The following is a 24707-nucleotide window of genomic DNA, read 5'->3' on the forward strand; positions in this document are numbered from 1 at the left end:
TACTTTTAATCTGCCGTCATTTCTTTGGCCTTCCTATCAGTTACCGGGCTCAGCTCAAGGTATTGGTTACCACATACAAAGCTCTTCATAGCCTTGGTCAGGCGTATCTATGGAATTGCCTCTCTCCCTATGTTCCACTACAGCAGTTTCGCTCATCTGAACAGGCCTTTTGCAACTGCCACCTTGCACATGGGTAAAATCAACAGCTGCCTGTGTATGTGCATTCTCTGTGGCGGCACCCACCTTATGGAACAGCCTACCTGAAATGGTCAGGAAAGCTTCTACTCTCCTGGTTTTCTGCAAACAATGCAAAACTGAATGATTCAAGACAGCTTTTTACTCAGATAGGAGGACTGTACTGTAAGGAAGTGGTCTCAAAGAGATGTATCAGTAAAGTGATAGAGACCATAGTCTTTACTACTACGTGCTACTATATACTATCTGTTGCTTTAAGTATGAGCCAATGGTGTTGTTTAATATGCCAGACATAGATTTTCTTATGCTCTGTTGTCAGCATTTCCTCAACTCTGTATTGAGTTTCTGCTGGTTTTAAATCTTTGCAAATTTGCATGTATATATCCTATTACATTGTTTATTGAAATATCCTTGGAATTGACTGTACTAACTTGCACCGTGTAATCCAATTTGAGTCTCAGTGAGAAAGGCAGATATAAATAATATAAATAAATACAAAGTGTCTGCTGCTTGTAAGCTTTTTCATTGGCCATTTTCATACTGTCTACAAATAGCGCGAGACTCACGGAAGGCTGCCGGCTTCCTTGCGCAATTTTTAACACCATCTGATTACAAAAATTGCGAGAGAAAGCCAGCAGCCTTCCGTGAGTCTCGTGCTATTTATAGACAGTGTGAAAACAGCCATTGTTGTCAGTGACAATGTGGATAAGTTTGAGAATGGGGAGGAGTTTGCAGGGTGAGTGGAGATGGGGAAAGCCTTTAAGCCTTACCATGCTCCCATTGATACAACTGGGATAGCAGTTTAAGCTTTAAATGAACTAATCCAGGCCTAAATTAATTCATTTGATTTATTATTAATTTCATTTATAGCCTACCTTTCTCTCTGAGAGTTAGGACAGGTTACCAAGTATGAGAAACAGCAAAGACCTCTAATAAGTAAAAAAAATATAGTGGAGCTAAGATTACAACTTGGGTCCACTGAGAATTGAATTAGGGTGTCTCGCTCATCACAAGTTTCAGCTTGAGTATCTGAAGCTGGTACATGAACTCTTGTTTTCTTTGAATCCTATTACGAAATAATTGGAAAGCTTGTGGCTTTCCTTTCTCTTCTATCCATCTGCAAAAACATTCAACTAACAATATATAACAATATCTTTTCAATGTAAAACTTTCAGTTCCTCCTCTTTCCTTTTGCAAGTATATTATCCTATGAGTTTAGGAGAGTCTTGAAACTTCTCTTAACTACAGGAGGGAACAGGAGGAATTGTTATGTCAAATGTTGCACTTTTATCTGTTATGGTTTTTAGGACCAAATCTGTCTCCGCTGAAAACAGGCATGCTGCAACTAATGCTTAGGCAAATGCTTCAAAGAGTAAGACCCTTTCTATTATTTTGCAGCATATCTTAGCTGGCAATTAGATGCCAGACTACACTGAGAACAAAAATTAGACTTTTTAATGGTTTTTACAGACAACCTAAAGTTAATTCCATTCTGGTTCCTTACATCTGATTCACATTGTGAAGATCAAAGTTGCAACTTCTACTGATATGGTATAAGAATTTCATTGTCTCAGACATCTCTTGGGGACTTTTCAGCAAGTTTGGTGGTCCTGTCACAGCCCTGGTTGATCTGTGGGATGCGATAAGAACAAGAGTTGAAAGCTTTATCTGTATTTCAGGTACTAGGAGCGGTCTCAGACCCTACCCTTACTTGTATTGACATTAAAGCTGACTTGGCAGCAAAGGCCTTATTTGTCATAGTTGGGGGTAGATCCATTGAGGTTTCATGTGGTTTATGCTGTTAGGAGTCTTAATAGGAGTGATTTCAAATGTGTGTGGTATATTTATTTCTTTTTTAGTTTAAACATCTTGGTTAGGCTTTTGAGATTTTTTTTTCTTTTGTGAGACTAGAGCTGGTTGGCACTGTCTATTCTGGCTAGATAAGAGGCCTTGAGCCACAGGTGCAAACCTGAAACAGCTGTTAAGGACAAAGTTTCACAGAGGCTACACCAGCCTCCTGGCTTGTTAGCAAGTAGCATTGTGGTGGTGGGGTGATGAGTTCTTTCCCCCCTCCCTTACCTGTGAGAACAGGCTACGGCTGGGTTTGTCATCAGAGGTTTGTGGCTGGCTGCAGCCAGCCATCTTGAAAGGAGTTGTTTCTCAGTCTATACCACCTTCTTTTTGTTCCTGCTCCTGAATGCTATGCAACTGGGGGATTCCTATGCTAGCAACCTTTGTACTTTTGTCTTTTGGATCTCTGGACTTAAGAGCTAAAGCTCCCATTTGGACTCTGAAACTTGCTGAAGGTAACATCTGGAACAAGTTCAGGGATTTATAGTGTATATAGCCTGGCTTAAATAGCCTGTTGTTTTCTTTGCTTCTCTATACATGTCTATGTTTTTTTTTGTCTTTGCAGTTTTCTTTAATAAATTACTTTTTCTTATATCACTGAGGAGTTACTGAGAGTTGTGGCATCAATCCAAATCCAGTTCTTTGACTACTTTGCCCCATGCTATCCGGATAATTGATTTTGGAACTCAGCCTGCTGGGTGCCTGGCTTGCAGGGCTGACTTTTTTTTGTTTAGTGCCCTGAGGGCTGGAGGCCTGCCTCTTGGTCTCCAGTTGTGGGGTTAGTTAGAGAGGCTAGTGGTAGCTTTTTACTCTAGCTTCACTTGCCAGTTCTTTTGTAGCTTTGCCTTCTGACACTACTAAAGGAGACTGGCAGCCTTCTGGGGACCCAGGCAGGCTTGCCAGGAATCTCTACATGTGGTATAGCCAAAACATTATTACAGGTTATCAAAAATTAGTTGTATTTAATCATTTGCAGACTAATGCGTTAGCCTGAGGCAACAAGGGAACAAAGTGCTACAAAGCTTTAGGGGCTGCTGTTGTGGTGGTATAAACTATACTAGGCAGTAGGCTCCATTAGAGCCAATACTCTAGTGTCCATAGAGACTTGTTTTCTTTTTCACCTGGAATGTATAACAAATTGAACTTTTGAACAAATTGAATAGTACAGCACACTACTATGCAGATTAGAAATAAGGATAATGTAGTCTCAGTTCCCGGCATAGCCGCTTAGCTTTTTTGGCTCACTGCAGCTTTAGGTCAAAGACCATGAATGTTTAGTGTAGGGATATTTCCAGCTCACATGACAAACAGTAACATGCCAAATAATTTTACTTGGCAAACAGGGCCATTTCTTTCTCCAAACAACTGAGGCAATCCTCTGGGGCTCTGGTAGCATCACTGGCGGGCGGTGCAAGTGTGGGGAGAAGAGGCATGGCACAGCTTCCAGGCCTTGAGGCACTGGCAGCCCCACTGGGCCTTGCCTTTCCCCTGGATGTCTGGCCAAATGCTTGTCACTCCTCTCCTTGTTTGTGGTAGACATTGTTTTTTTAGCATTTTTAGCCAAAAAGGTTTCATACCTCTGGTACAGTGTACTTGTGGTAAAGTTGATCTTGGGTTTTTTTTTACATTTTGCCTGTCTTAATTTCAGTTTAATTACAATTGTAAAGATCATCTTGGTTGCTTATATAGTTGTTAAAATGTTAGTCTTGCTTGCTTACACAGTACTTTAAGTGCCAATAAAATTGAGGACGTGATGAATGAACTTAAGATAAAATGAGCTGGAAGATTTTGAAGTAGCCATGTAGTACATAAGTTTCAGGGGAAGAGAGAGATTATTCTATTCAGTGATTTGTTGCCCATAGAAAGTGCTGAAATAAGTGTACAATACTTTCTCTCTAGAGGTATCCTAGTAATTACTTAATAACCATAGCAGTGCTACAGACTTTATGAAACTACTAATTTTTCTGGATCCAGCTTGCATAAGTGAAAGAAGGAAATACACAAATTTCACAGGACAGTTCCCATTAAGCAGATGCTACATATTGTCATAAAACAGATCGAAGTTACATGTGGGATTCCAACCCAGCTCTTTCTGCCCTGTAAATATGTTTTCCTTTGCAAAATTTGTGCAAAGTTTCTCCACTAGTACTGTTGATAGTTTGGTCCAAAATAATCAGGATTTGATCTCTCTCTTTTGTGTTTGTAATTTGCTGTTGCTATTTTAAAGGTGCAGTTTGTTTACAGGCATTTGCTTAAAGTTGAGGTAAATTGTTGATTATATAAAGCATAGTGATTGCTTAGTATTATTAAAGTGCTTTAAAATATGCAAGGCACTGCTCATGAATAAATGATGTTGCCCCTGGCTACTCAAGAAGATGTAATTCAGATTCAGCCATAAGACTTTCAATGTCAGAGGGTAGACCAAATGAGGCGGTGGTAATTCAAAATATTAAAAATTAAACTGAAAAGTAAATGAAAGCTGTGATTTCCCAAAGGCCACCTTTCAGTGAGAAAAGACTTATTAACTTCTGAGCCAGTCCTCTGGAGACAGTAGTCATGTGATGTGATAGGTACACGAGGAAAGGATTGTTAAGTGCTACAAATGAAGACTGCATAGAAAAAAAAAAATCACATTTTGTGCATGCTGGCAACATGGTTAACGATAATGCTTGGTTCTTCAGCCCTATTGTCGATTTTGAACTAGATTATTTGACGAAGTACATATAAATAATGAATTATATTTTGTACCCCATTTTGAAATTCACTATTATAATACAGTGATATCCACTACAGACTTAGTTGGTTCACATATGCAGATACACTAGATCAGAGGTGGGCAGAAGGTCACTTGGGAGTGACTAGTCACTTTCTGCTCAATTAGATATCTCTCCTCCACCACTACCTGTCCCTGTGCTGCTTTTAATCACTTCCTTGTCCTTCCTTTAAAGCTGCAGCAGCAGCTTTTTCTGCACACACATATACATGCATCCTTGCTCTAGTGGGAAAGGACAGGCTATTGACTCATTCACCATACATCAAAGCAACTTTTATGGGGGAAACATAGAGGCATTTGTATATTCTTTTTTCCTGGAGTGCAAGTTAGAATTAGGGGCCAGGATTGCTTCGATAGAACAGAAGAGGACACTTTCCCCACACTAGCGCTGCCGACCTTGAAACACTGTAATTTTTGTGCAAGCTACCTTTTTGTGACTGGCAGGTCCCAAGGTTCTTGGGGGGGGGGGATTAAGTAGCTTCTTGAAACATGAAGCCTGCCCCCACTTGCACTAGATAAGTTAATGTCTGAGAGTTCAATTGTGGATTTGACTTGATTGGAAAGGACTGAGATGTGAAATTGATATTTCATTCAAGATATGGTACAGTATCATGGAATATACATGCATATGCGATTTGGCCCCCAAATTTGTATAGTTTTTAGCTCTGAAGTTAGTTTTTTTGTTGAGTCTTGTTATTCATGGGGAGGCTTAGTGGAAGAGCTTCTGCTTTGCATGGAGAAGTCCCAGATTCAATCCACAGAATCTCCAGTTAAAGGGATCAGGCAGTAGGTGATGTGAGACCTTGGAGAGCTGCTGTCAGTCTGAGCAGGCAACACTGACCTTGATGGATTGATGGTCTTGTTCAGTATAAGGCAGCTTCATGTGTTCACATTTGCCTTTTCTGTCATACATTTTCATTACATTTTTTATAATTACTGTATGAAAAATTACTATTTATTTTTTATAGTTCGCCTTTCTCACTGAGACCCAGGGCGGATTACATAGTACAAGTCAATTCAAGGTATCGGCTATCACATACAAAGCACTTCATGGCCTCGATCCATCTTAGCTGTGGGACTACCTCTCTCCCTGTGTTCCACCATGGCAGCTTCACTCATCTGAACAGGGCCTTCTGCATGTGCCACCTTGTACATGGGACAAAATCAACAGCTGCTTGTACACATGCATTTGCCGTAGTGGCCTCTGCTTTTCCTGAAGAGGTCAGGGAAGCTCCCACTTTCCTGGCTTTCTACAAATGATGCAAAACTGAATTATTCAAGAGGCCTTTTTACTCAGATAGAAGAGCTGTACTCTAAGGAAGTAGTCTCAAAGAGATGCATCAGTAAAGGGATAGGGAGGATCTATACACTTTACTACTATTGCTGTAAGTATGATCTTACTGGGTAATTCCTATGTTGTTTAATATGTCAGTCTTAGAAATGCTCTGTTTTAGCATTTCTTCAGCTATGTATTGGATTCTTGCTGGTTTTAAATGTTTGCAAATTGGCATAAATATACCCTACTACATTGTCTATTGAAATGTCTTTGAAATTGACTATATTGACTGTGCTGTGTAATCTGTCTTGAGTCTCAGTGAGAAAGGCAACTGCTAGAACATTTAATGAACAAATACAAAAGGATGCAGAAATCTGAAACAGGCATATTGACCTCTGGCTCACCATAGTTTTTGCCACACTAAATTCATTAGTCTTTATGGCCCCACAAGACTTACAGTGAAATCCTAAGCAGAGTTACTCCAGTCTAAGCCCATTGAAATCAAAGCGCTTAGACTGGAGTAACTCTGCTTAGGATTTCACTGTTAGTTATGCAGCATATTGACATGGCTACCTCTCTGGAATTTGTCAGTTTATTAAGGTGGTATTTTTTCACCAATTAATTCAAGATACAGTGAAGGCCAAGAAACAATTTAATATTTTTGTTTGCCAAACAGAGTGTTCATCCACGGTCTTCCTGTGCAGTCCCACATGGGACTGCGCACGTGCAGGCCTGCCAGTTCCGGAGATTTCTATAGCTTAATAACGCTAGGGGGACGCTCTCACCTCCCAGCGCGCATGCGCGGCCGTTTTCCCACCGAAACGGCCGTATAGGAGGTGGAGCACCCCACACATACCCTCAGTTTCCTTTTCACTGCCGATAGATGAGGTTTCTGGCTCTTCTATGCGATCGTGATGTCGGATACAGCTTTATTCAAACGGTGCGTCACCTGCAATTGTAAGATGACCAGGTCAGACGGCCATTCCAACTGCCTATATTGCCTTGGGAAAACCCACAATACCCAGGCGTGTAAACATTGCCGCACCTTCACTTCAAAGGCTAGGGCAGAGCGAGCGGATCAACTGCATGCCTCTCTTTGGCAGCGTGCTATGGCAGTATCTGATCCTCCGGCACAGGCACCACCATCTGCCACGTCTGGTTCTGCCTCTCGACCCGCTGACTCAGGGAGTTCCAAGACTCCGCGCTCTTTACCTTCTCCGAGTCCTTCAGAATCGAGACCGAAAGATGCTTCCTCGACTCGGAGCACATCGGAACCAGCTCCGTCGGTTCCGAAGATCCCTCGGAGCTACCCTCCCTCGACATTGTCCGCCCCAGTCTCGGACCGCGTCGCTCCTCGGAGTCGAACACCGTCGGTTTCTCGAGCGACTCCTCCGCCCGCGCAAGGTACAGCCTCCTCGGATCCGACGGCCTCGGAACCACCTGCTTCTTCCAGGTCTCTCATCAAGCTGAAAAAGAAAAAGAAAAAACGCAAGCATTCATCTAAGCGTGACAAGGCGGTGTTGGAGAATTTGATATCATCTCCACTGTTGGCTCCATCGGAAGTGATCGATTCTGACCCACCCGATAAGAGGCCCAAGGGATCTGATGTGCAGGCTCCCGCGTTGACACCTCCTGTGAGGACGGGTCAGCAGGATGATGTCGCATCAGTCGAAAAACCTCTTACTCCTACGGGATGACCTCAATCGACCTCTCATGAATCGGGCTCGATTCGATCTGTGAGGAGCTATCAGAGTGGATCTGGACATCGCTATAGCCCGTATCCTTCTCGGAGCCGGTCAAGGGAGCATCGGAGCAGTGTCGGGCGGTCTACCCCATACTATTGAGGGGATAGCCCACTTTATTCGGATCGGTCGTATAGGAGGGAATCCTTGTCCCCTTCATTTCGAACCCGGCTGTACGAAGACTCCCGTCGAACTCCGCGCCTGTCTGAAACCGATTATCATCGGAGTCGACCAAGATATAGCGAATTCTCCCTCTCGGATTCACCTGAGGCTGAGCTTGGCCCTACGGAGGAACCATCACCCACGGATGACTTCAGGGCCTACAACGAATTGCTTCATTGCATGGCCAAGGCATTGGACCTGGAAGTGACTTCGACCGAGTCCAAATTTACGGACAAAATATACCAACACATCTATTCTGGGTCTACGCCTTCTGTAGCTTTCCCACTAATTGACGGTTTTGTTTATCAGTGGAAGAAGTTAAATTTGAAGACAGCGTCTACGCCAGCCACTAATCGGAAGGTGGAAGGTCTGTACCACACCAAAGATGATGCTCACCCATTTCTGACAACTCATCCCCCTCCATCCTCCTTAGTCACGGAGGAAATGCAGGCGAAGTCTAAACAAGGCTCCATGTCGGCCCCCAGTGACAAGGACAGTAGAAAGATAGATGCTATGGGGAGAAAGCTTTATACTTCAGCCACCGTTGGCGTTAAGGTGGCGAATTATGCATCCATGATGTCGGCTTATCAACTCTTCTTGTGGAAGAAAGTTGCATCCTTCCTTCCGAAGCTTCCTGAAGACCAGAGGACCCTTCTCCGGGTCATTCAGGAGGAGGCGACCCGTCTCTCCCGCCACCAAATAAACGCTGGCAGGAGCTTAGCTGATACCTCCGCTCAGTCCTTGCTCTCTGCAGTGGTTCTGCGATGATTTGCATGGCTCCGTACAACCGCTCTCCCGCCTGAGACAAGGAATAAAGTGGAGGACTTACCCTTCGAAGGTGTGTCCCTCTTCTCTGAAAAGACGGATGAGTACCTGTCAAAAAAGAGAATGGATCGTCTTACAGCACGGTCCTATGGTGTCCTTCCCCAAGTCCCGCAACAACCTTCTAGACCTTACTATCGGTCTTCCCAGCGAGGCAGACAATACCGGTATCAACCTTACCATGGGTACGCATACCAGTCCCAGAGGAGTTACCAGAGTCCTCAACAAGCCTTTTCGAGACGCAGGCAGGGTCACCGTTCCAAGCCTGGTCCCCAACAACAACAGGCTAAGGATGCACTCCAGATGCACAAACAATTCTGATAATTACAGGGGCCTGAGCCCATGTTTGGTTTCAGGCTTAGTGCATATTGGGAGGAATGGTGTTCCATTGGTTCCGATGTTTGGGTTTCTGAAATAGTTCAGTTTGGTTATAAAATTGAGTTTCTGCACTTACCTTACTTACGACTCCCTGTTTTTTTCTTCTGTGCCTCCGCAAGCTGAGGTCCGGACTGAACTGGCCACCCTTTTACAGAAAGGTGCGATCGAAAAGGTGCCCCGTGGTTCTTCCTATTTGGGTTTTTATTCTAATTTATTCATGGTTGAGAAGAAAGATGGTGGCCTTAGGCCCATTTTACATCTGCAGGCCCTTAATAAATTGATTAAAGTGCGGAAATTCAAAATGGTCACTTTGCAAATGTTTTGACCCTGTTGCCCCAGCACTCTTGGTTTGCAGTCCTTGATTTAAAGGATGCTTATTTCCATTTTTCCAGAGCACAAAAAGTACTAATGATTTACTTATGACCATAAGGTTTTTCAGTATAGGGTCTTGCCGTTTGGATTGGCTACAGCCCCGAGGGTGTTCACTAAATGTATAGCCGTAGTGGTCGCCCACTTGCGACTTCAGGGATGCCGGGTGTTTCCATATCTGGATGACTGGCTCCTGGTGGGCAAATCGGCCGAGGATGTCTCTAACCAGGACCTTATTTCTAGACTCAAGAGATGTCGTTTCCAATCGGGCCGTTTTATCCAAACTCTCCTGGGGTGTCTGGCTTCTACCACAACTGTGGTCCTGTTCGCTAGACTGTTTATGAGGCCTTTACAATTGTGGTTTAATGCCTTGTTCTTACCTAACAGTGATTCCCAGGACAGGAGACTGTCGGTTCCGAGGAGGGTGGTAGCCTCTTTGGATTGGTGGTTGGAGAATGCTAATTTATTTAAAGGTGTGGATTTTGGCTATCGTCAAACACAATTGTCAGTGACTACTGACGCTTCCCTCTTGGGCTGGGGGGCTCACTGCGAGGGTTCTTATGCCCATGGGGTGTGGACAGAGTCTGAGTGTACAGACCACATTAACCTTCTTGAATTGAGGGTCATTTCAAATGCACTGGTCTCCTTTTCAGATGCCGTGCGGAACAAGTCCGTTCTCATTCTGACGGACAACATGACTGTGATGTTTTATGTAAACAGACAGGGTGGCACGGCGTCTGTGACTCTTTGCTCTGAGGCAATAAAACTGTGGACTTGGGCCATAGATCACTCTGTGTGGCTCCGAGCAGTACATATCCCCGGGGTGGAGAACCTCCGGGCAGACCAGCTGAGCAGGCTCCACGGGGACAATCACGAGTGGTCCCTTTGAGACAAATACCTGCTTCCAATCTTCTCAGCATGGAGGTTTCCGGATCTGGACCTCATTTCTTCGGAAGAGAATCGCAAGACACACCATTACTGCTCCAGAGGGGGTGTAGGCCTCGGGTCTCATGGGGATGCATTTCAAGTCAAGTGGTCGGGTCTCCTGTGCTACGCATTTCCCCCATTCCCTCTCCTGGCCAGGGTCCTCAGCAAGATCCAGAGGGACGGGGCATCGGTCATCCTGATAGCCCCTTTCTGGCCAAGACAACCATGGTTTCACACTCTCCTACAGGTGCAGAGACCAGTCTTCTGCTGACCCCGGACCTCTTGTCGTGGCAGGGAGTTCTGCATCATGACATTCAGAGACTCAAACTGACGGCCTGGCTGATCAAGCCAGTTTGACTTTCTGTTCCGCAGTGACTCATGTTTTATTGAATGCTAGACGCTTGTCCACCAGACAATCCTATGCGTTCAAGTGGGAACGTTTTTCTGAGTGGTGTTGGGGAAGGGATATAGACCCTTTTCTCTCCCCCTTGTCTGAGATTCTTGAGTTCCTGTGGGAGGTTAAACAACGTGGATTGGCTAATAGCTCAGTCAAGATTTACTTGGCAGCGATCTCTGCCTTTCATCCCCCTATAAATAGGAAGTCTATTTTTTCCTACTATACTTCTAAGTTGTTTTTGAGGGGGTTAAATAATTTATTTCCCCCGGTCCGTGCCTTAGTTCCTCAGAGGTTGTTGCCATTGGTACTGACCAGATTGATGTCTAGGCCTTTTGAGCCTTTGGCCACGTGCCCTCTGCGCTACCTTTCCATGAAGGTGGCTTTTCTTACTGCTATTACTTCAGCTAGGAGGGTGGGGGAACTAGCTGCGCTGTCCTCTGAACCTCCCTACTTAAAGGTACATGCTGATAAAGTTGTATTGAGAACCAAGGTTGAGTTTTTATCAAAGGTTGTGTCTCAATTTCATTTGTCACAGGAGCTTGTCTTACCTGTTTTTTTCCCTGTGCAGTCTTCAAATGCGGAGAGGGCCCTTCACTCTCTGGATGTCCACAGGGCTATACTGTTTTACTTGGATCGTACAAGACCTTTTCAGTTGGATACTGATCTGTTTGTTTTGCGGGACACAAGAAGGGTAGGAAAGCGACATCTCAAACTATTGCGAGATGGGTGGTCCAAACTGTTTTAGCATGTTATGATTCTGTTAACCTGCCTTGTCCCTTAGAGGTGCATGCCCACTCCACTAGGTCCCAGGCGTCTTCAGCGGCTCTCCTAAGAGGTGTCCCTCTTCATGACATCTGCAGAGCGGCAACGTAGGCCTCAGCGGACACCTTCATAAAGCACTATGCGCTGGATATCCTTGATCCGAAGGAGACGGCAGTGGGCACAGCAGTTTTGCATTCGATTTTTGAGTGACGAGTCTGTGGCACCTCCACCCAGGTATTAAGCTTTGTAATCTTCCCATGTGGGACTGCACAGGAAGACCGTGGATGAAAAACAGGTTTCGCTTACCATAACTGTTGTTCATCTAGGTCTTCCTTGCAGGCACACATGCGCTCCCTCCTTCCCTTCTGTAAGTTATTTTGGTATTCTCGTATTTTATGGCGGCGAAAGGGGAACTGAGGGTATGTGTGGGGCGCTCCACCTCCTATAAGGCCGTTTCGGTGGGAAAACGGTCGCGCATGCGCGCTGGGAGGCGAGAGCGCCCCCTAGCATTATTAAGCTATAGAAATCTCCGGAATCGGCAGGCCTGCACGTGCGCAGTCCCATGTGTGCCTGCACGGAAGACCTAGATGAACAACAGTTACGGTAAGCAAAACCTGTTTATTCTATTGTCTGGGTACAGTTTCCTTGAAGAGGACAGCCAAAAATAACAATAGGATAATTCTTTTATTATAACTAAGATTGTTTTAGGCAATTTCTGTCTACTGTTAAGGGATATAACTTTGAATGGTCTATAGCATTTTAACTTTTATATCTAGCTTTACTAGATATGCACATATTTTGTTATTTTATAGTGGAGAGAGTATATGAATGGCTGACCTGCCTGTTAATTGAAGAGTGAGGTCAGCCCATTGTTCTTTTCAGGAAATGGAAACCAATTCACTACTGAATTGAATCTTAGTCCTGGCAAACTTGAAAAAGAAATGCTTTCTAAGTGTTAGAAATATCAAAAGAAATCAGACCTATCAACAGGTATAGGCTGATTGTATGTATTGCCTGAGTCATAGCACAACTATTTTGTGCTTTTAAAGAGCCCAGAATGAGAAGATTAATGTGTCTTTTCTATTTTAGATACTCCCATTCCCTAGCCAAGTGGTATACAACAGAGTTGGAAAGTGTGGAAGTCGCACTGTGGTTTTGCTCTTAAGAATTCTGTCTGAGAGACATGGTTTCAACTTGGTTACATCAGACATTCATAACAAAACCAGACTGACCAAGAATGAACAGGTATGTGATTTCTGTTGATATATGTGCCTTAATAGCAGTCCATTTTAAAATTGTGAAACAGAATGCTATAATTTTAAGCTTACATGCATGCAGGTAATCAGTGAAACATGTTGTAAGTATTATTAAAAATGCATTGCAGTAATTTTTTGTTTAGATTGATAAGTTTTCTTTTAAAAAACGTCATTTTTTAATCTAGGAAGCTGCCACATACGTACAGAGAAGCAGCAAGCATCTTCTGATGCTATGGGTCTGGTAAATGTAATCAATAGGGATGGTATAGTAAGGCTAAGCCAGTGTTTATGGACGTGTTCATCAGTGTTATGCATGGATTGTACATGTGCTCTCTGTTACCTGTAAATAGGAGTGTTTGTTTGTGTGTTTGTTTATGCAGGTAGCATTGGCCTGAATAGGCTTTGTTTATCCTCACAACTAAATGGCTAAGATCACCCATGTGAGCTTGTTTACTCTAAATCGAGTCTATCCCAAGGGATGTTTACAAGGCTTTATATGTAATAACATGTTCTTCCTTTTTGGAGCTTCAAAATGGCCACCAGTTACTGTGTGAAGATGCACACGTTTGTTCATCTGTTTTGTTTTTATCACACACTTCACTGAATAAATTTAGGGTGACATACATAGTGTACTTCTCATTCCTCACATACACATACTCACAATAACTCTATAAAGTAGCTTAACTGAGAGTTAGTGGCTGGTTCAAGTTCATCATGGCTTGAATGAGATTTGTAACTGTGTCCTCCTAGTTCTGATCAATATGCTAACCACTATACCTAGGAAACCCCCAGGCAGGACATTATTTCTTGTCTCCAGCTTTGTAATTAGGGTCGTATTGCCACTGAACATGAATTTCCCATTTAGCTATCATGGCTCATGACACCCAATGCTTCATGAATTTGAAATTGTGCTTGTAATTTTAATATCTATAAATGTGATCCGCCCTGAGCCTGCTGGTGCGGGGAGGGCGGAATACAAATTTAAACAAACAAATAAATAAATAATCTATTTTAGAACCATATAAAAGCCTATGATTACTGACACTGTCACATCTTGTGATGATAATTTAGTATGTTAATCTTGTAGGTGATGGTTATAACACCATGAAGTAACAAGCATATATAAATTCAGGAATGTCCCCAAGCAGTGCACAAGTCTTGCCTATTTTTGATTTCATTTCATTTTTATCTGGATTCTGTTTTCCTTAGTTGCCAACTACAGTGTTAGCTAATGGAAATATTACATTGACCTTTATCTGCTTTGGGCAGTTAAATAGACCGGTACATTTTGATAAATTACAGCACAGCACTGTTAAGAGAGCCAATCACAAATAAATTGCTGAGTCAAAGTTCTCTATAGGTATTGAAAGAGAATAAGTTTTATCTTTCTTTTTTACAAAATGAAAAAGAATTCATTGGAAATCTCAGGTGTTAACTGCAAAAACATTTAAAAGCAATTTTACTTTCAAGTAATAAATGACAGTTTGCTTGGAAGTGCAAATGGAGTTTGTTCACAGACTTCCCAGGAGCCTCTCCCCCATCCTATCTGAGTAATTTCTCTGTCATCAGGTAGAGTTTTGCTGAAAATGCAATCCAGTGTGATACTGAATTGCCTTGCATTTCTTTTTTTTTTAATAAACTTTTTATTAACTTCAAAAAACAACATACAATGCGTAAACAGGAAAACAAATTACACAATATTAAAGTCAACTATAATACAAGAAAAAACAGATAGCTTATAATATACTACCAGTTTTCAAATATAATATTAACAAAGGAAAAAGAAAATTTGCTTAGAGAATTGCAATATACCTAAGCAGAGAAGGAGGTTCTTTACAGTTTGTATGGAACCTAACATATTGCTCAGAAACACCATGAGACAAACAATAAATGCTTTGGAGGGTGTATATCATTGGTTAATAAGTAGTCAAAGAAAGGGTGCCATTTTGTCATAAAATCAGTTTCTTTTGGAAAATGCTGAGATATATAAATAGAATCATAAACTTTCTCCTTGATATAATAATCCCAGACTCTGGAAAACAAACTGTCGATAGATGGGATCTTGGGGGACTTCCAGTTAGCTGCCAAAAGGGATTTTCCAGCCATTAGGAGGTCATTAATTAATTCTTTCCTAATGCTTGGGTTATCCATGTTGTCCCATTGATTTAGAAACATTAGCTTAATATCAAAGGGTATTTCATAACCTGTTATTTCTTTTATATTCTTTAAAATCTCTATCCAATAGTTTTTAACTAGGGGACAATTCCACCAGCAATGATCGAAAGAACCTATCAAATTACATCTTTTCCAACAATAAGGCGACTGAGTTTGTGAAAATAATGAGAGTCTCTTTGGTGTTAAATAACATCTGTGGATAATTTATAAGCTTGAATTCTGTTGTTTATTATGCGAGAATCTCTTATATTAGAAGACCAAATTTTTTCCCATTGGTCTGGGGGAATTACAGATCCACAATCGGTTTGCCAGTCTAGCTGATATTTCTGAAGTTTTAATTCAAAGGTATTAAGAAGCAAATTATAAAGTTTGGATATCAAACCTTTTTGCGTCCAATCTGTTTGATTTAAGAGCTGTTCAAATTCTGTCATAGGGTTACTAAGGATTTGTTTAATTCCAATTTGATACATCATGTGAGAAAGTTGAAGATAAGTAAACCATTGCATTTTTTGTTGTAATTTATGTTCTAAGTCTTGTTTACTTAAAAAACCTGTACTTGTGGATATATCAATTAAACGAGTTAAATTCTGTTGTTGCCAGAAAGACATAAAAGAATTAGATTGGCCTGGGGGAAACCATTTTTGTCCTAAAAAGGATGAAAACCGGGATAATTTTGGCAAAATCTTTTTTTTGTATTGAGACCATATGCTCAGTATATCCACTAAAAAAGGATTATTTATCAATTTGCATAAATGATCATTTTTAACATTCCATATTAAATTCTGTATTACAAGAGGTGCATAATTAGGATGTATCGTTGTAACCCAATTCAAAGAAGTTGGGGTTCGTAAAATCTGGACTACATTCAATAACCTGGTAGCTACTTGGTATGTGTTAAGTTCTGGGTAATTAAAAACCCCTTTCCCATATTTCAGTCGGAGTGTGGTAAAAGCAATTCTCTGTTTTTTATAGTTCCATAAAAATTTATTTAACAAACTTTGCCAATTTTTCATCGTTTTCTGCGGGATCTTGAGTGGAATTGCTCTCATAAGAAATAAAAGTTTTGGCAGAATAAATGTTTTAATTATATGATACCTTTCAAACCAAGAGAGGTTTAATTTGTTCCATTTGCCTAAGTTCAATTTTATTTGTTCTATAACTGCATCATGATTTAGTTTAAACAGTTGCTTCAAATCTGTAGAGATATTAATGCCCAAATATTTTATGTATTTAGAAACCCAGCGATAATTACAGATTTTTTTTAGATGGGTAATTGAATCTTTTTGAATATAGACTGGGAGCAATTGAGATTTCATTTGGTTAATTGTTAACCCTGAAATATTACTGAATTTTGTTAGCGTCTCTTGTAGGGGAATAATCGATTTAATTGGATTTACCAAATAGAGCAATAGGTCATCAGCAAAAAGGCTTAATTTAAAGTTGTAAATTTTGGTGGTAATCCCTTGTATTTGGGTGTCAGTCCTAACAGTCTCTGCTAAGGGTTCCATAGCCAAAATAAATAAAATGGGGGAAAGTGGGCAACCTTGTCTCGTACCTCTCTGAATGGCAATTTTATTTGAAAAGAAACCATTGATTTTAATTTGAGCTGTATTTTGTGAGTAAATCGTGTCTATCATTCTTAGAAATTTATCGCCAAAACACATATGTTTTAACACTGATTTAAGATATTGGATCTCAATGGAATCGAAAGCTTTTTCAATGTCGAGAGAAATAAAAGCAGACTCTATATTATTTGTTTGGCAGTATGAGATTAAGTTTAGAGTTTTGTAAATATTGTTAGTCAGATCTCTAGATGGAATAAAACCAGATTGGTCCTGGTGAATATAGTGGGAAATGAATGAATTTATCCTTTTAGTTAAAACCATAGTGAAGATTTTATAATCTTGGTTTAAAAGGGATATGGGTCTATAAGACCCCGGGTTGGTGACATCTCTGCCCTGTTTTGGTATTACAGTAATTGAAGCATTTGTCCAAGAAGGAGGCATCTTACCACATTCTAAGACTTCATTACAAACTTCAGTTAAAGGTTTGCTTATAAGCATGATAAATTTTTTGTAATATTCTGATGGAAATCCATCAGGACCAGGCGATTTATTATTTGGCAATGATTTTATTGCGTCTGATATTTCCTGTTGAGTAACCTTGCATTTCTTTAGGAGACAAATTGAGAAGGAAGAGGGATATAAAACGGAGTTGTTGTCAGGCAGCACTAGCATAGCATAGATACTTCCTGAAAAACATTATTTTAGAATCCTTTGAAGTATATGGAGTGGCTGTATATGGATATAGCTCTCGAACACAGCTATATCTGTTAAAGCTAAATGTGGAACACACTTTCTCGGACAACACACCAAAGGCTTTTAGGTCTCATGGACATTTTAGATGATGGGCAGCCCAACTTAAATTCTGGAAAACTCTGCCGTTGCTCACAGAGCTGAAATCAGGAGATTTTAAATCAATCTTGAAATGGTTCAGAAGCTGCTATTGCATTCCTGTAACTCCATATAATTCACCAATTGTGTTTTGTAGCACAGTAACAGGAAATGTTGCTTTTAAAAATAAAGTACATAGTAGCTTATGTTAATAAATTATCCAAGGCAAAATTATCAAAAATCTGCCTCTTGAATAATCTAGGGACAAGTTTCCTCAAATGAAATGAATCTGTCTAATACTCTTTTAGAGCCCTAAGATAGTAGCCATCATGTGAGCCCATGTAGTGAGTTTGGCAGCTTAATTAACATGAGCAAATATAAACGCACATGAATTTGTATCTAATTTCACTATTAGGAAGGCTTTCAGATGCCATCTGCTACTGTCTGTGCTATCTGCTAGGGCTGATGAGTGATGCTGAAGATTCCTTTTGAGTCCATATTCTGCTGATGGTGGGAGTGTGCTGTGGAAGATGCTGTTGAAAGAAATGTCCAATTTCTGAGGAGCTTTATTATTTATTCTGGAGGTTGAGTTTATTGATCAAATATTCAAATAACTGACTTTGACAAACTGAAATTGGGACATTGCCAGATCAGTGGGTGTGGTTTTGCATTAGTTGTAGTTGGATTATAAATTTGATGTGCATGATTGTTAATTGTCCTGATGAAGTTTTATATTATGAGTGTGTGCATCATGTCTATTCAAAAGCTGTTTGTGTAGTTCTATTTGCTATGGCCTTTGTCTAGTAACAAAATAAACAACAAATTACTAGAAGGTATTAAGAGTTTGATAAACTTTTTGCTCTGCTTCTGTCTTCTTGCATTGCTTTTCCTATGGCTTTAGAAATGGGAATACAACGTCAAGTGCGGTAGAATAACTACGCTGCAAAAAAAAATCCCACTTTCACCAGGGCCGTTTACACACGGCTCCCTGCTGCTCGTAACAACCTGGAATATCGCTGAAAAACCGCGGAAGATCGCGTTTTCTCGTGCGAGATTTGTGCGATCTTCCGCGGTTTTTTTGCGATATTCTGGGTTGTTACGAGCAGCGGGGAGCCATGTGGAAACAGCCCAGTTGTATAACACACTATGTAGGGCTGATCTTGGAGACAGTTTGTAAATTACAGATGGTAATAAATGTGGTAGTTTGGGCCCTTAAGGGGATTTCTCCACTGTGATCATATTATGCCATCTATCATGGCTTCCCATTTGTTTCTGGGCCTAATACAAGGTGCAGGTTTATACTTTTAAACCTCTAAATGGCTTGGGCCTTGAGTACCTAAAGGGCTGTCTCCACTTGTTCTATCCAAAGCAGGAGTGGTCTTCCTTAGGAAAGCAGGCTTAACTTGAAGTTCAGTTGGCTGGGACCCAAGGGAGGGTCTTTTCTGCTGCAGTTCTCCTCCAGGAGTTGAGAGTATGGATAGCAGTTGTCATCATGGAGAAAACAGACTACATTCTGAAAGGTGAAAGACAAGTCTTCAACACTACTTTCTACAAACAACTGTCCTCAGACCCCACTCAGGAATATAAAAAAAATGAAATAGGATTATAACGGAATTACTCACACCCATACAAGAACAAATCTATGTGGACATATTACAGGAACCTCAACCAGGCACTTTCTATCTTCTACCCAAAATACACAAGCCTTGCAAGCAACTCAGGATGTCCTATTGTCTCTGACATAGGCAATATGACTGTAGGGGTGTCTGGATATGTGAACTCCATTTTCAATGCAACACTTCCTAAGAAAAATATAATCTATTCACAGTCTTCCAGATAACACTATTTTGGCCACCATGGATGTTGAATCTGGAACATCAGCTCCAACAACACCTCAATTGACCTTGCTACCCAGCTCTGCCAGTTTGTCCTTACCCACAACTACTTCAGATTTGGTGATGATTTATTTATTTCTTCAGATCAATGGCACAGCCATAGGTAATAACAAGAACAACATTTTATTTATATACTGCCCTTCAGGACAACTTAACGCCCACTCAGAGCAGTTTACAAATTGTGTCATTGTTATCCTCACAACAATCACCCTGTGAGGTGGGTGGGGCTGAGAGAGTTCCAAGCAGCTGTGACTGACCCAAGGTGACCCAGCTGACTTCAAGTGGAGGAGTGGGGAATCAAACCCGGTTCTCCAGGTTAGAGTCCTGCCACTCTTAATCACTATACCAAACTGGTACCCTCATGGCACCACAATAAGCATACATTTTTATGACTGACTTGGAGCAGCACTTCCTTACTTCCTACCTGCTAACACCACGCTTGTACTGGAAATTCATTGATGACATTTTTATCATCTGGACTCACGGGCAAGGAGCACTGGAGAAATTTCACCAGGCTTTCAGTAACTTCCTCTCCACCATCAACCTGATCACATATCAGTCCATACAAGAAGTACATTTTCGAGATACCACTATCCAAATACATGATAGAAACATAAAAACCATCTTTTACCAAAAACCAAACAATTGCCAAACATATTTACATGCTTCCAATCATCATCCAAAACACTCCAAAGAATCCATTGTCTACAGCCGAAGTCTACACTACAGCCGCATCTGCTCCAGTTCCACTGACAGAGACTGTTACCTGCGTGATCTACAACAAAGATTTCTGGAATTACTATCCCCTCTGGATCTAGTAAGAAAATAGATCAACAAAGTCATAATGATAGCAAGGGATGACCTGCTATAAGATAAGCCCGAACAGAACAACAGGAAACCACTGGTAGTCACATACAGTTCAATGCATCATTAATAACCTTAATAAGACATTGGGCGGCAAACTTTTTCTTGTCCCCAACCTTAAAAAACTTCTCACTCATATTAATGTACTTCCCAACACTGACACAGACTCTGGGAATAGGGCCTGCAATAAACCAAGATGCCAACTCTGTCCCCATATTCACTCCAACAACACAATCATTGGACCTAACAACACCAGCTGTACCATCTCAGGCTCATTCAGTCGTTCATCTTCCAAGGTTATATATGCCATCAAGTGTCAGCAGTAGCCTTCAGTTCTCTGTACTGGACAAACAAGTCAGTATCCTTGCAAAAGCATAAATGATCATAAATCTGGTATCAAAATTCACAACATTTGAAAGCCAGTGGAAGAACATTTTAATCTGCCAAGACATTCCATCACTGACCTATGAGCAGCAATTCTCAAGCAGAGAAACTTCATAGGAAAATTATAACGCTAGATTGCTGAAACTGAGTTTATTTGCATATTTGGAACAATAAATCCTGCAGGGTTTAATCAGGACATAGAATTTTTCTCTCATTACAGATGCTAATTTTCTGCACTTTGCACTCACGCTCTAGCAAACGAATTACAGCATATATTATACCTAGCTTCTTGACACTCATATCTGTAATGCCCCTTCTACCCTCTGCCTGTATTAAAAGAATCCTACCTTTTCCCATTCCATGTTTCTGTCGAAGGGAGCTCTAACTCTCGAAAGCTCATACTCTGGAAATCCAGGTAGTATTTATGGTGCTATTGGACCTGAATCTTGCTCTTCTACTACAGATCAACACAGCTACCTATCTGAAACATATCCCTGATGTCTTTTCAGACTGGTTTAGGACCTTACTGTTCCAGATTTAGTTTAAGGAGTTGCTATGGTCATCTGTATGAGATGTTGATACTGCTGTTGGGGTGACGAAGGTTTCTCTTATTTGTTGTCTTAATGACTATTGGTTTTATTTGATTTTAAATTGTATTGGAACGGGAGCTACTTTGGGGATCAGATACAGTTGAAAGGCAGTCTAGAAATTATGCTAAATAAATACAACTATTGCTCCTACCATGGCTTTGGGTATTGAAGATGATGGAGGCTGGTGGGACGCCCTGACAAATGCAAAAGTCTCAGTGCACTTAAGAATATAGCCTTGCCAAAAGTTGCAGGCAATTGTTCTATGCTATTCCTGTTGAGGTTGGCTTCAAGTTCTCACACAAACTGTGGATGTGCCTGCAAAAACACCTTTTTGTCTTAGAAGACGTTGTGGTACTCTTCTGGGAAACACCAGGGTAAGCCCAAATGTGCCCTTTGAGTTGTGCCACCTATTCTTTTGAAATCAGCTGAACCAGTCCTCTTGGCATTACCATAATATACTTTTTGTTCAAGTAAGATGCTACATTACTGAAGAACAATGCAGAGGAGCCTCTATCTGGCTATGAAACCTTACATTTCCCTCTTCACTGTTGTTATACACTGTCTCTACAAGTTTCTCTGAGAGCTGCCTTTCTTTGGCTGTTAGAACCAATGATAGTGTAGCTGTCCAAGAAAGGTAGCATTGAAACTGATTAACTTGTCAATCTCCTGATTACTTTTTCTCTATGTGTCTGTCCTTCTATGAGAAAAGAGTGCATCTCTTTCAAATATCTGCTGGCTTCTGCTGGCTGATCTGCATTGATTTCTATCAACATTTGGGATTTATTTATAAGGAAGCACAAGCTTTCCCATTCATTTTCATGTTTTCACAGAAGTTAAAGTTGCTGGCCTCCAGGTGTGGCCTGGAGATCTCCCAGAATTATAGATGATCTCCAGACTAAAGAGATCCCCTATAGAAAATGGCTGCTATGGAGGCTGAGCTGTATCACATTATACCCAGCTGAGGGCCCTCCTCTCCCCAAACCCTCCTTGTCCAAGGCTCCATTCCCAGATCTCCAGAGTTGGCAACCCTAATGAAAGTGTGCGATGCCATTCCCTCATCCTTAAACCACAGCTATGACTCCAGAGGCATTTTTAAAACTTCAAAAATAACTAGGTAGCTTATTTACATTAGAGGGAATAGGTTAGGTGAATTCAGAGGTTGAAACTTTTTGAGGTACATTCAACAAATATATATATATCTTATTCACTGAGGTAAAGTTCAGGACTTGCACATACTTCAGTTTTTATACTCTTCGCTGTTACTTAAGGCTTCTGTTTCTAGGCTTTGTTCCCTTGTTTATCCCCACAAGCACTTGAGTGTACTTTCTTTTTAGTATTGTCTTTCTCTTCTGTGGTTAAGAAGGCTGGTACCCACTTTCTAGTGCCCCGAGCCCCCTCTCTTCACACACCAGTGCTTTCCTTCAATCCTTAACTGTATCTGAAGTATCCACAGATAGTTTTCAATCACATTCGACCAGGGATCTCTCCACTTTCAGAGCTATCTCCCTGTTCAACTGGAAAGGGAATATCTCCTCTCTTTAGAAGATCTACCTCTCTCTTATGGCCCGTTTGGGAATCTGTACCTACTACCCAAATCTCGTACCAACTTTCTCAGTTCTTCTGCTGGTGTTGAAATTGCTTTCCATGAGGACTCTCTTAACTTACAGAATCTCTCTCTCTGCCAGGACTGAAAAAAACCTCTCAGTTCAGGCTACCCAATCAGATGGCTTTGAAATAACCTGCCACTCAAAGCTCTGACTCTGAGAGAACTCTTAAACAGTCCTGCAAATGTGTGTGTACACAGCCCTTCCAGGCTTCTCTAAAACATGTAGACTGACACATGTGTATGATCACATAAAATTCCATGCATCGTTTCCCCCAAGATGAATTATGTTCAGTTGTGACATCAAGGAAAATCCATTAACCTAGTCATGCAGGAAAGTCTCTGCAGGAAAGCAAGTACATAAAGGCTGCAGGATCAAATGCAGGGAACTATATATCTACAGGCAGGTTGTAATTTAGCTGAAAGACATTTAGCATACACAACTTAAGTATTTAATTTATTTAAAATATTCCACTTTTCTCCTGCTTGGGCAGACTTCAAAACTTATGTTTGAAAAATTCTTATTTCTCTTGAAAGAGCAAATTTTACTAATGAGTACTAAATTAGGGATTAACAGTCTTCCTGGGTAAAGCTGTTTAGTGATTCAAACTGGTATTGGAAATTCAAAGTCCACCTTCTCTGAAAAATTCCCCCCCTCCAATCTGAGCTTTGGGCTTGTTGTCAACCTATCATTGAGCTGTGCAAAGTTTGGGAGCAGATGAGGTAAGTTCAATTGCTCATATGTTGGTTCTTAAATGTACTGTGTCAATCATTGAATATGGTTGTAAAGAACATCAAGAAGTTTAAATAAAGTTAGACACAAAACTCTACCATGTTTTTAATGTTCTATGTGTCAGCTAATGAGCCTGTAAGCACAGCAATCTGAACGCATAATCTTAAAGGTCCACCATTAAAGTATCAGTAATTAAAATTAATATATTCTTAGATATTTATAGCTTTGCTAATGCAGCTAAACCTTTTTTCTTATGCATTAGCAAATGCATCCAAATTAGATCTATTTTACAAATACTTTTGTTCTTACTGTACAAATCTCATTGATTTTATCAAGAATTATTTCTGAGAAACGTGTAGAATAGATCTGATAACCCATTTCTATAAGCTGTGAATTATTTCTGGTTGTGCATATTTTAATGCCTTACTGTATACATCTATATATACAATTATTCACAATTACTGTGGTCTCTAGGAGAAAGGCATGGTAACACTCAAGTTATTTTTCATACAACTTGCGGCATTCATATAACCAATTAGAATAATTTGAGAAGAGCAGAAGTCAGGAAATCAGAGCTGCCGGAATGGCTGGAATGTTTTGCACACATCTCATTTAGCACTTTCAGGAGCCTGACATATTTCAGAACACTCTAAAAAGTAACAATGGCAGCTTTAAAAGAACAGCATAGATACATTTTTGCTTTACCAGGGAATCTTGCATTCTGAAATGTTTTAGTAAAATATATAATAATTTTATTGTAATGTATAAACTGAACAGCTAATGATGAAATGACTTAAACAAAACCATTCCAAAATAGGAAGGGGGAAAAAAGAGTCCTGTGTAAAACAAAGCATTGACTTCCTCTCCTAAACAATGTGCAAATGAGAATTGAAGGAGCTTTATAAATAAATAAGGTAGTCCTTGAGCTGTTTTTAGGAAAGGTGTGTTGAACTTTCTCTAATAAATGTAGGTCACATGTTTGAGCAGCATTTATTAAGTCCATGGTTCAATCTATGAGTAAGAACACTTGTGAGTTTTCAACTATATTTTTTGACACTAGGAATTGTGTGTCAAAGCCGAGATCATGCTCTGCAGGTTCCAATAAATTGTATTTATTTATTTATAGTCCACCTTTCTCACTGAGATCCAAGGTGGATCGC

The 24707-nt window shown here is 40.7% G+C and overlaps 1 protein-coding gene across 1 annotated transcript in view; it reads left to right on the forward strand.

The window, feature by feature from the left end:
* The window catches only part of UST (uronyl 2-sulfotransferase), a 255515-nt gene that overhangs the window by 87979 nt on the left and 142829 nt on the right, over nt 1-24707 (forward strand). The window contains exon 3 of the mRNA XM_054992691.1: nt 12744-12899. Within this exon, the coding sequence (XP_054848666.1) occupies nt 12744-12899 (156 nt within the window). The remainder of the gene's footprint in view (nt 1-12743; nt 12900-24707) is intronic.

Source organism: Eublepharis macularius, chromosome 1 (genome assembly GCF_028583425.1).
Source record: "Eublepharis macularius isolate TG4126 chromosome 1, MPM_Emac_v1.0, whole genome shotgun sequence".
Lineage (NCBI taxonomy): Eukaryota > Metazoa > Chordata > Lepidosauria > Squamata > Eublepharidae > Eublepharis > Eublepharis macularius.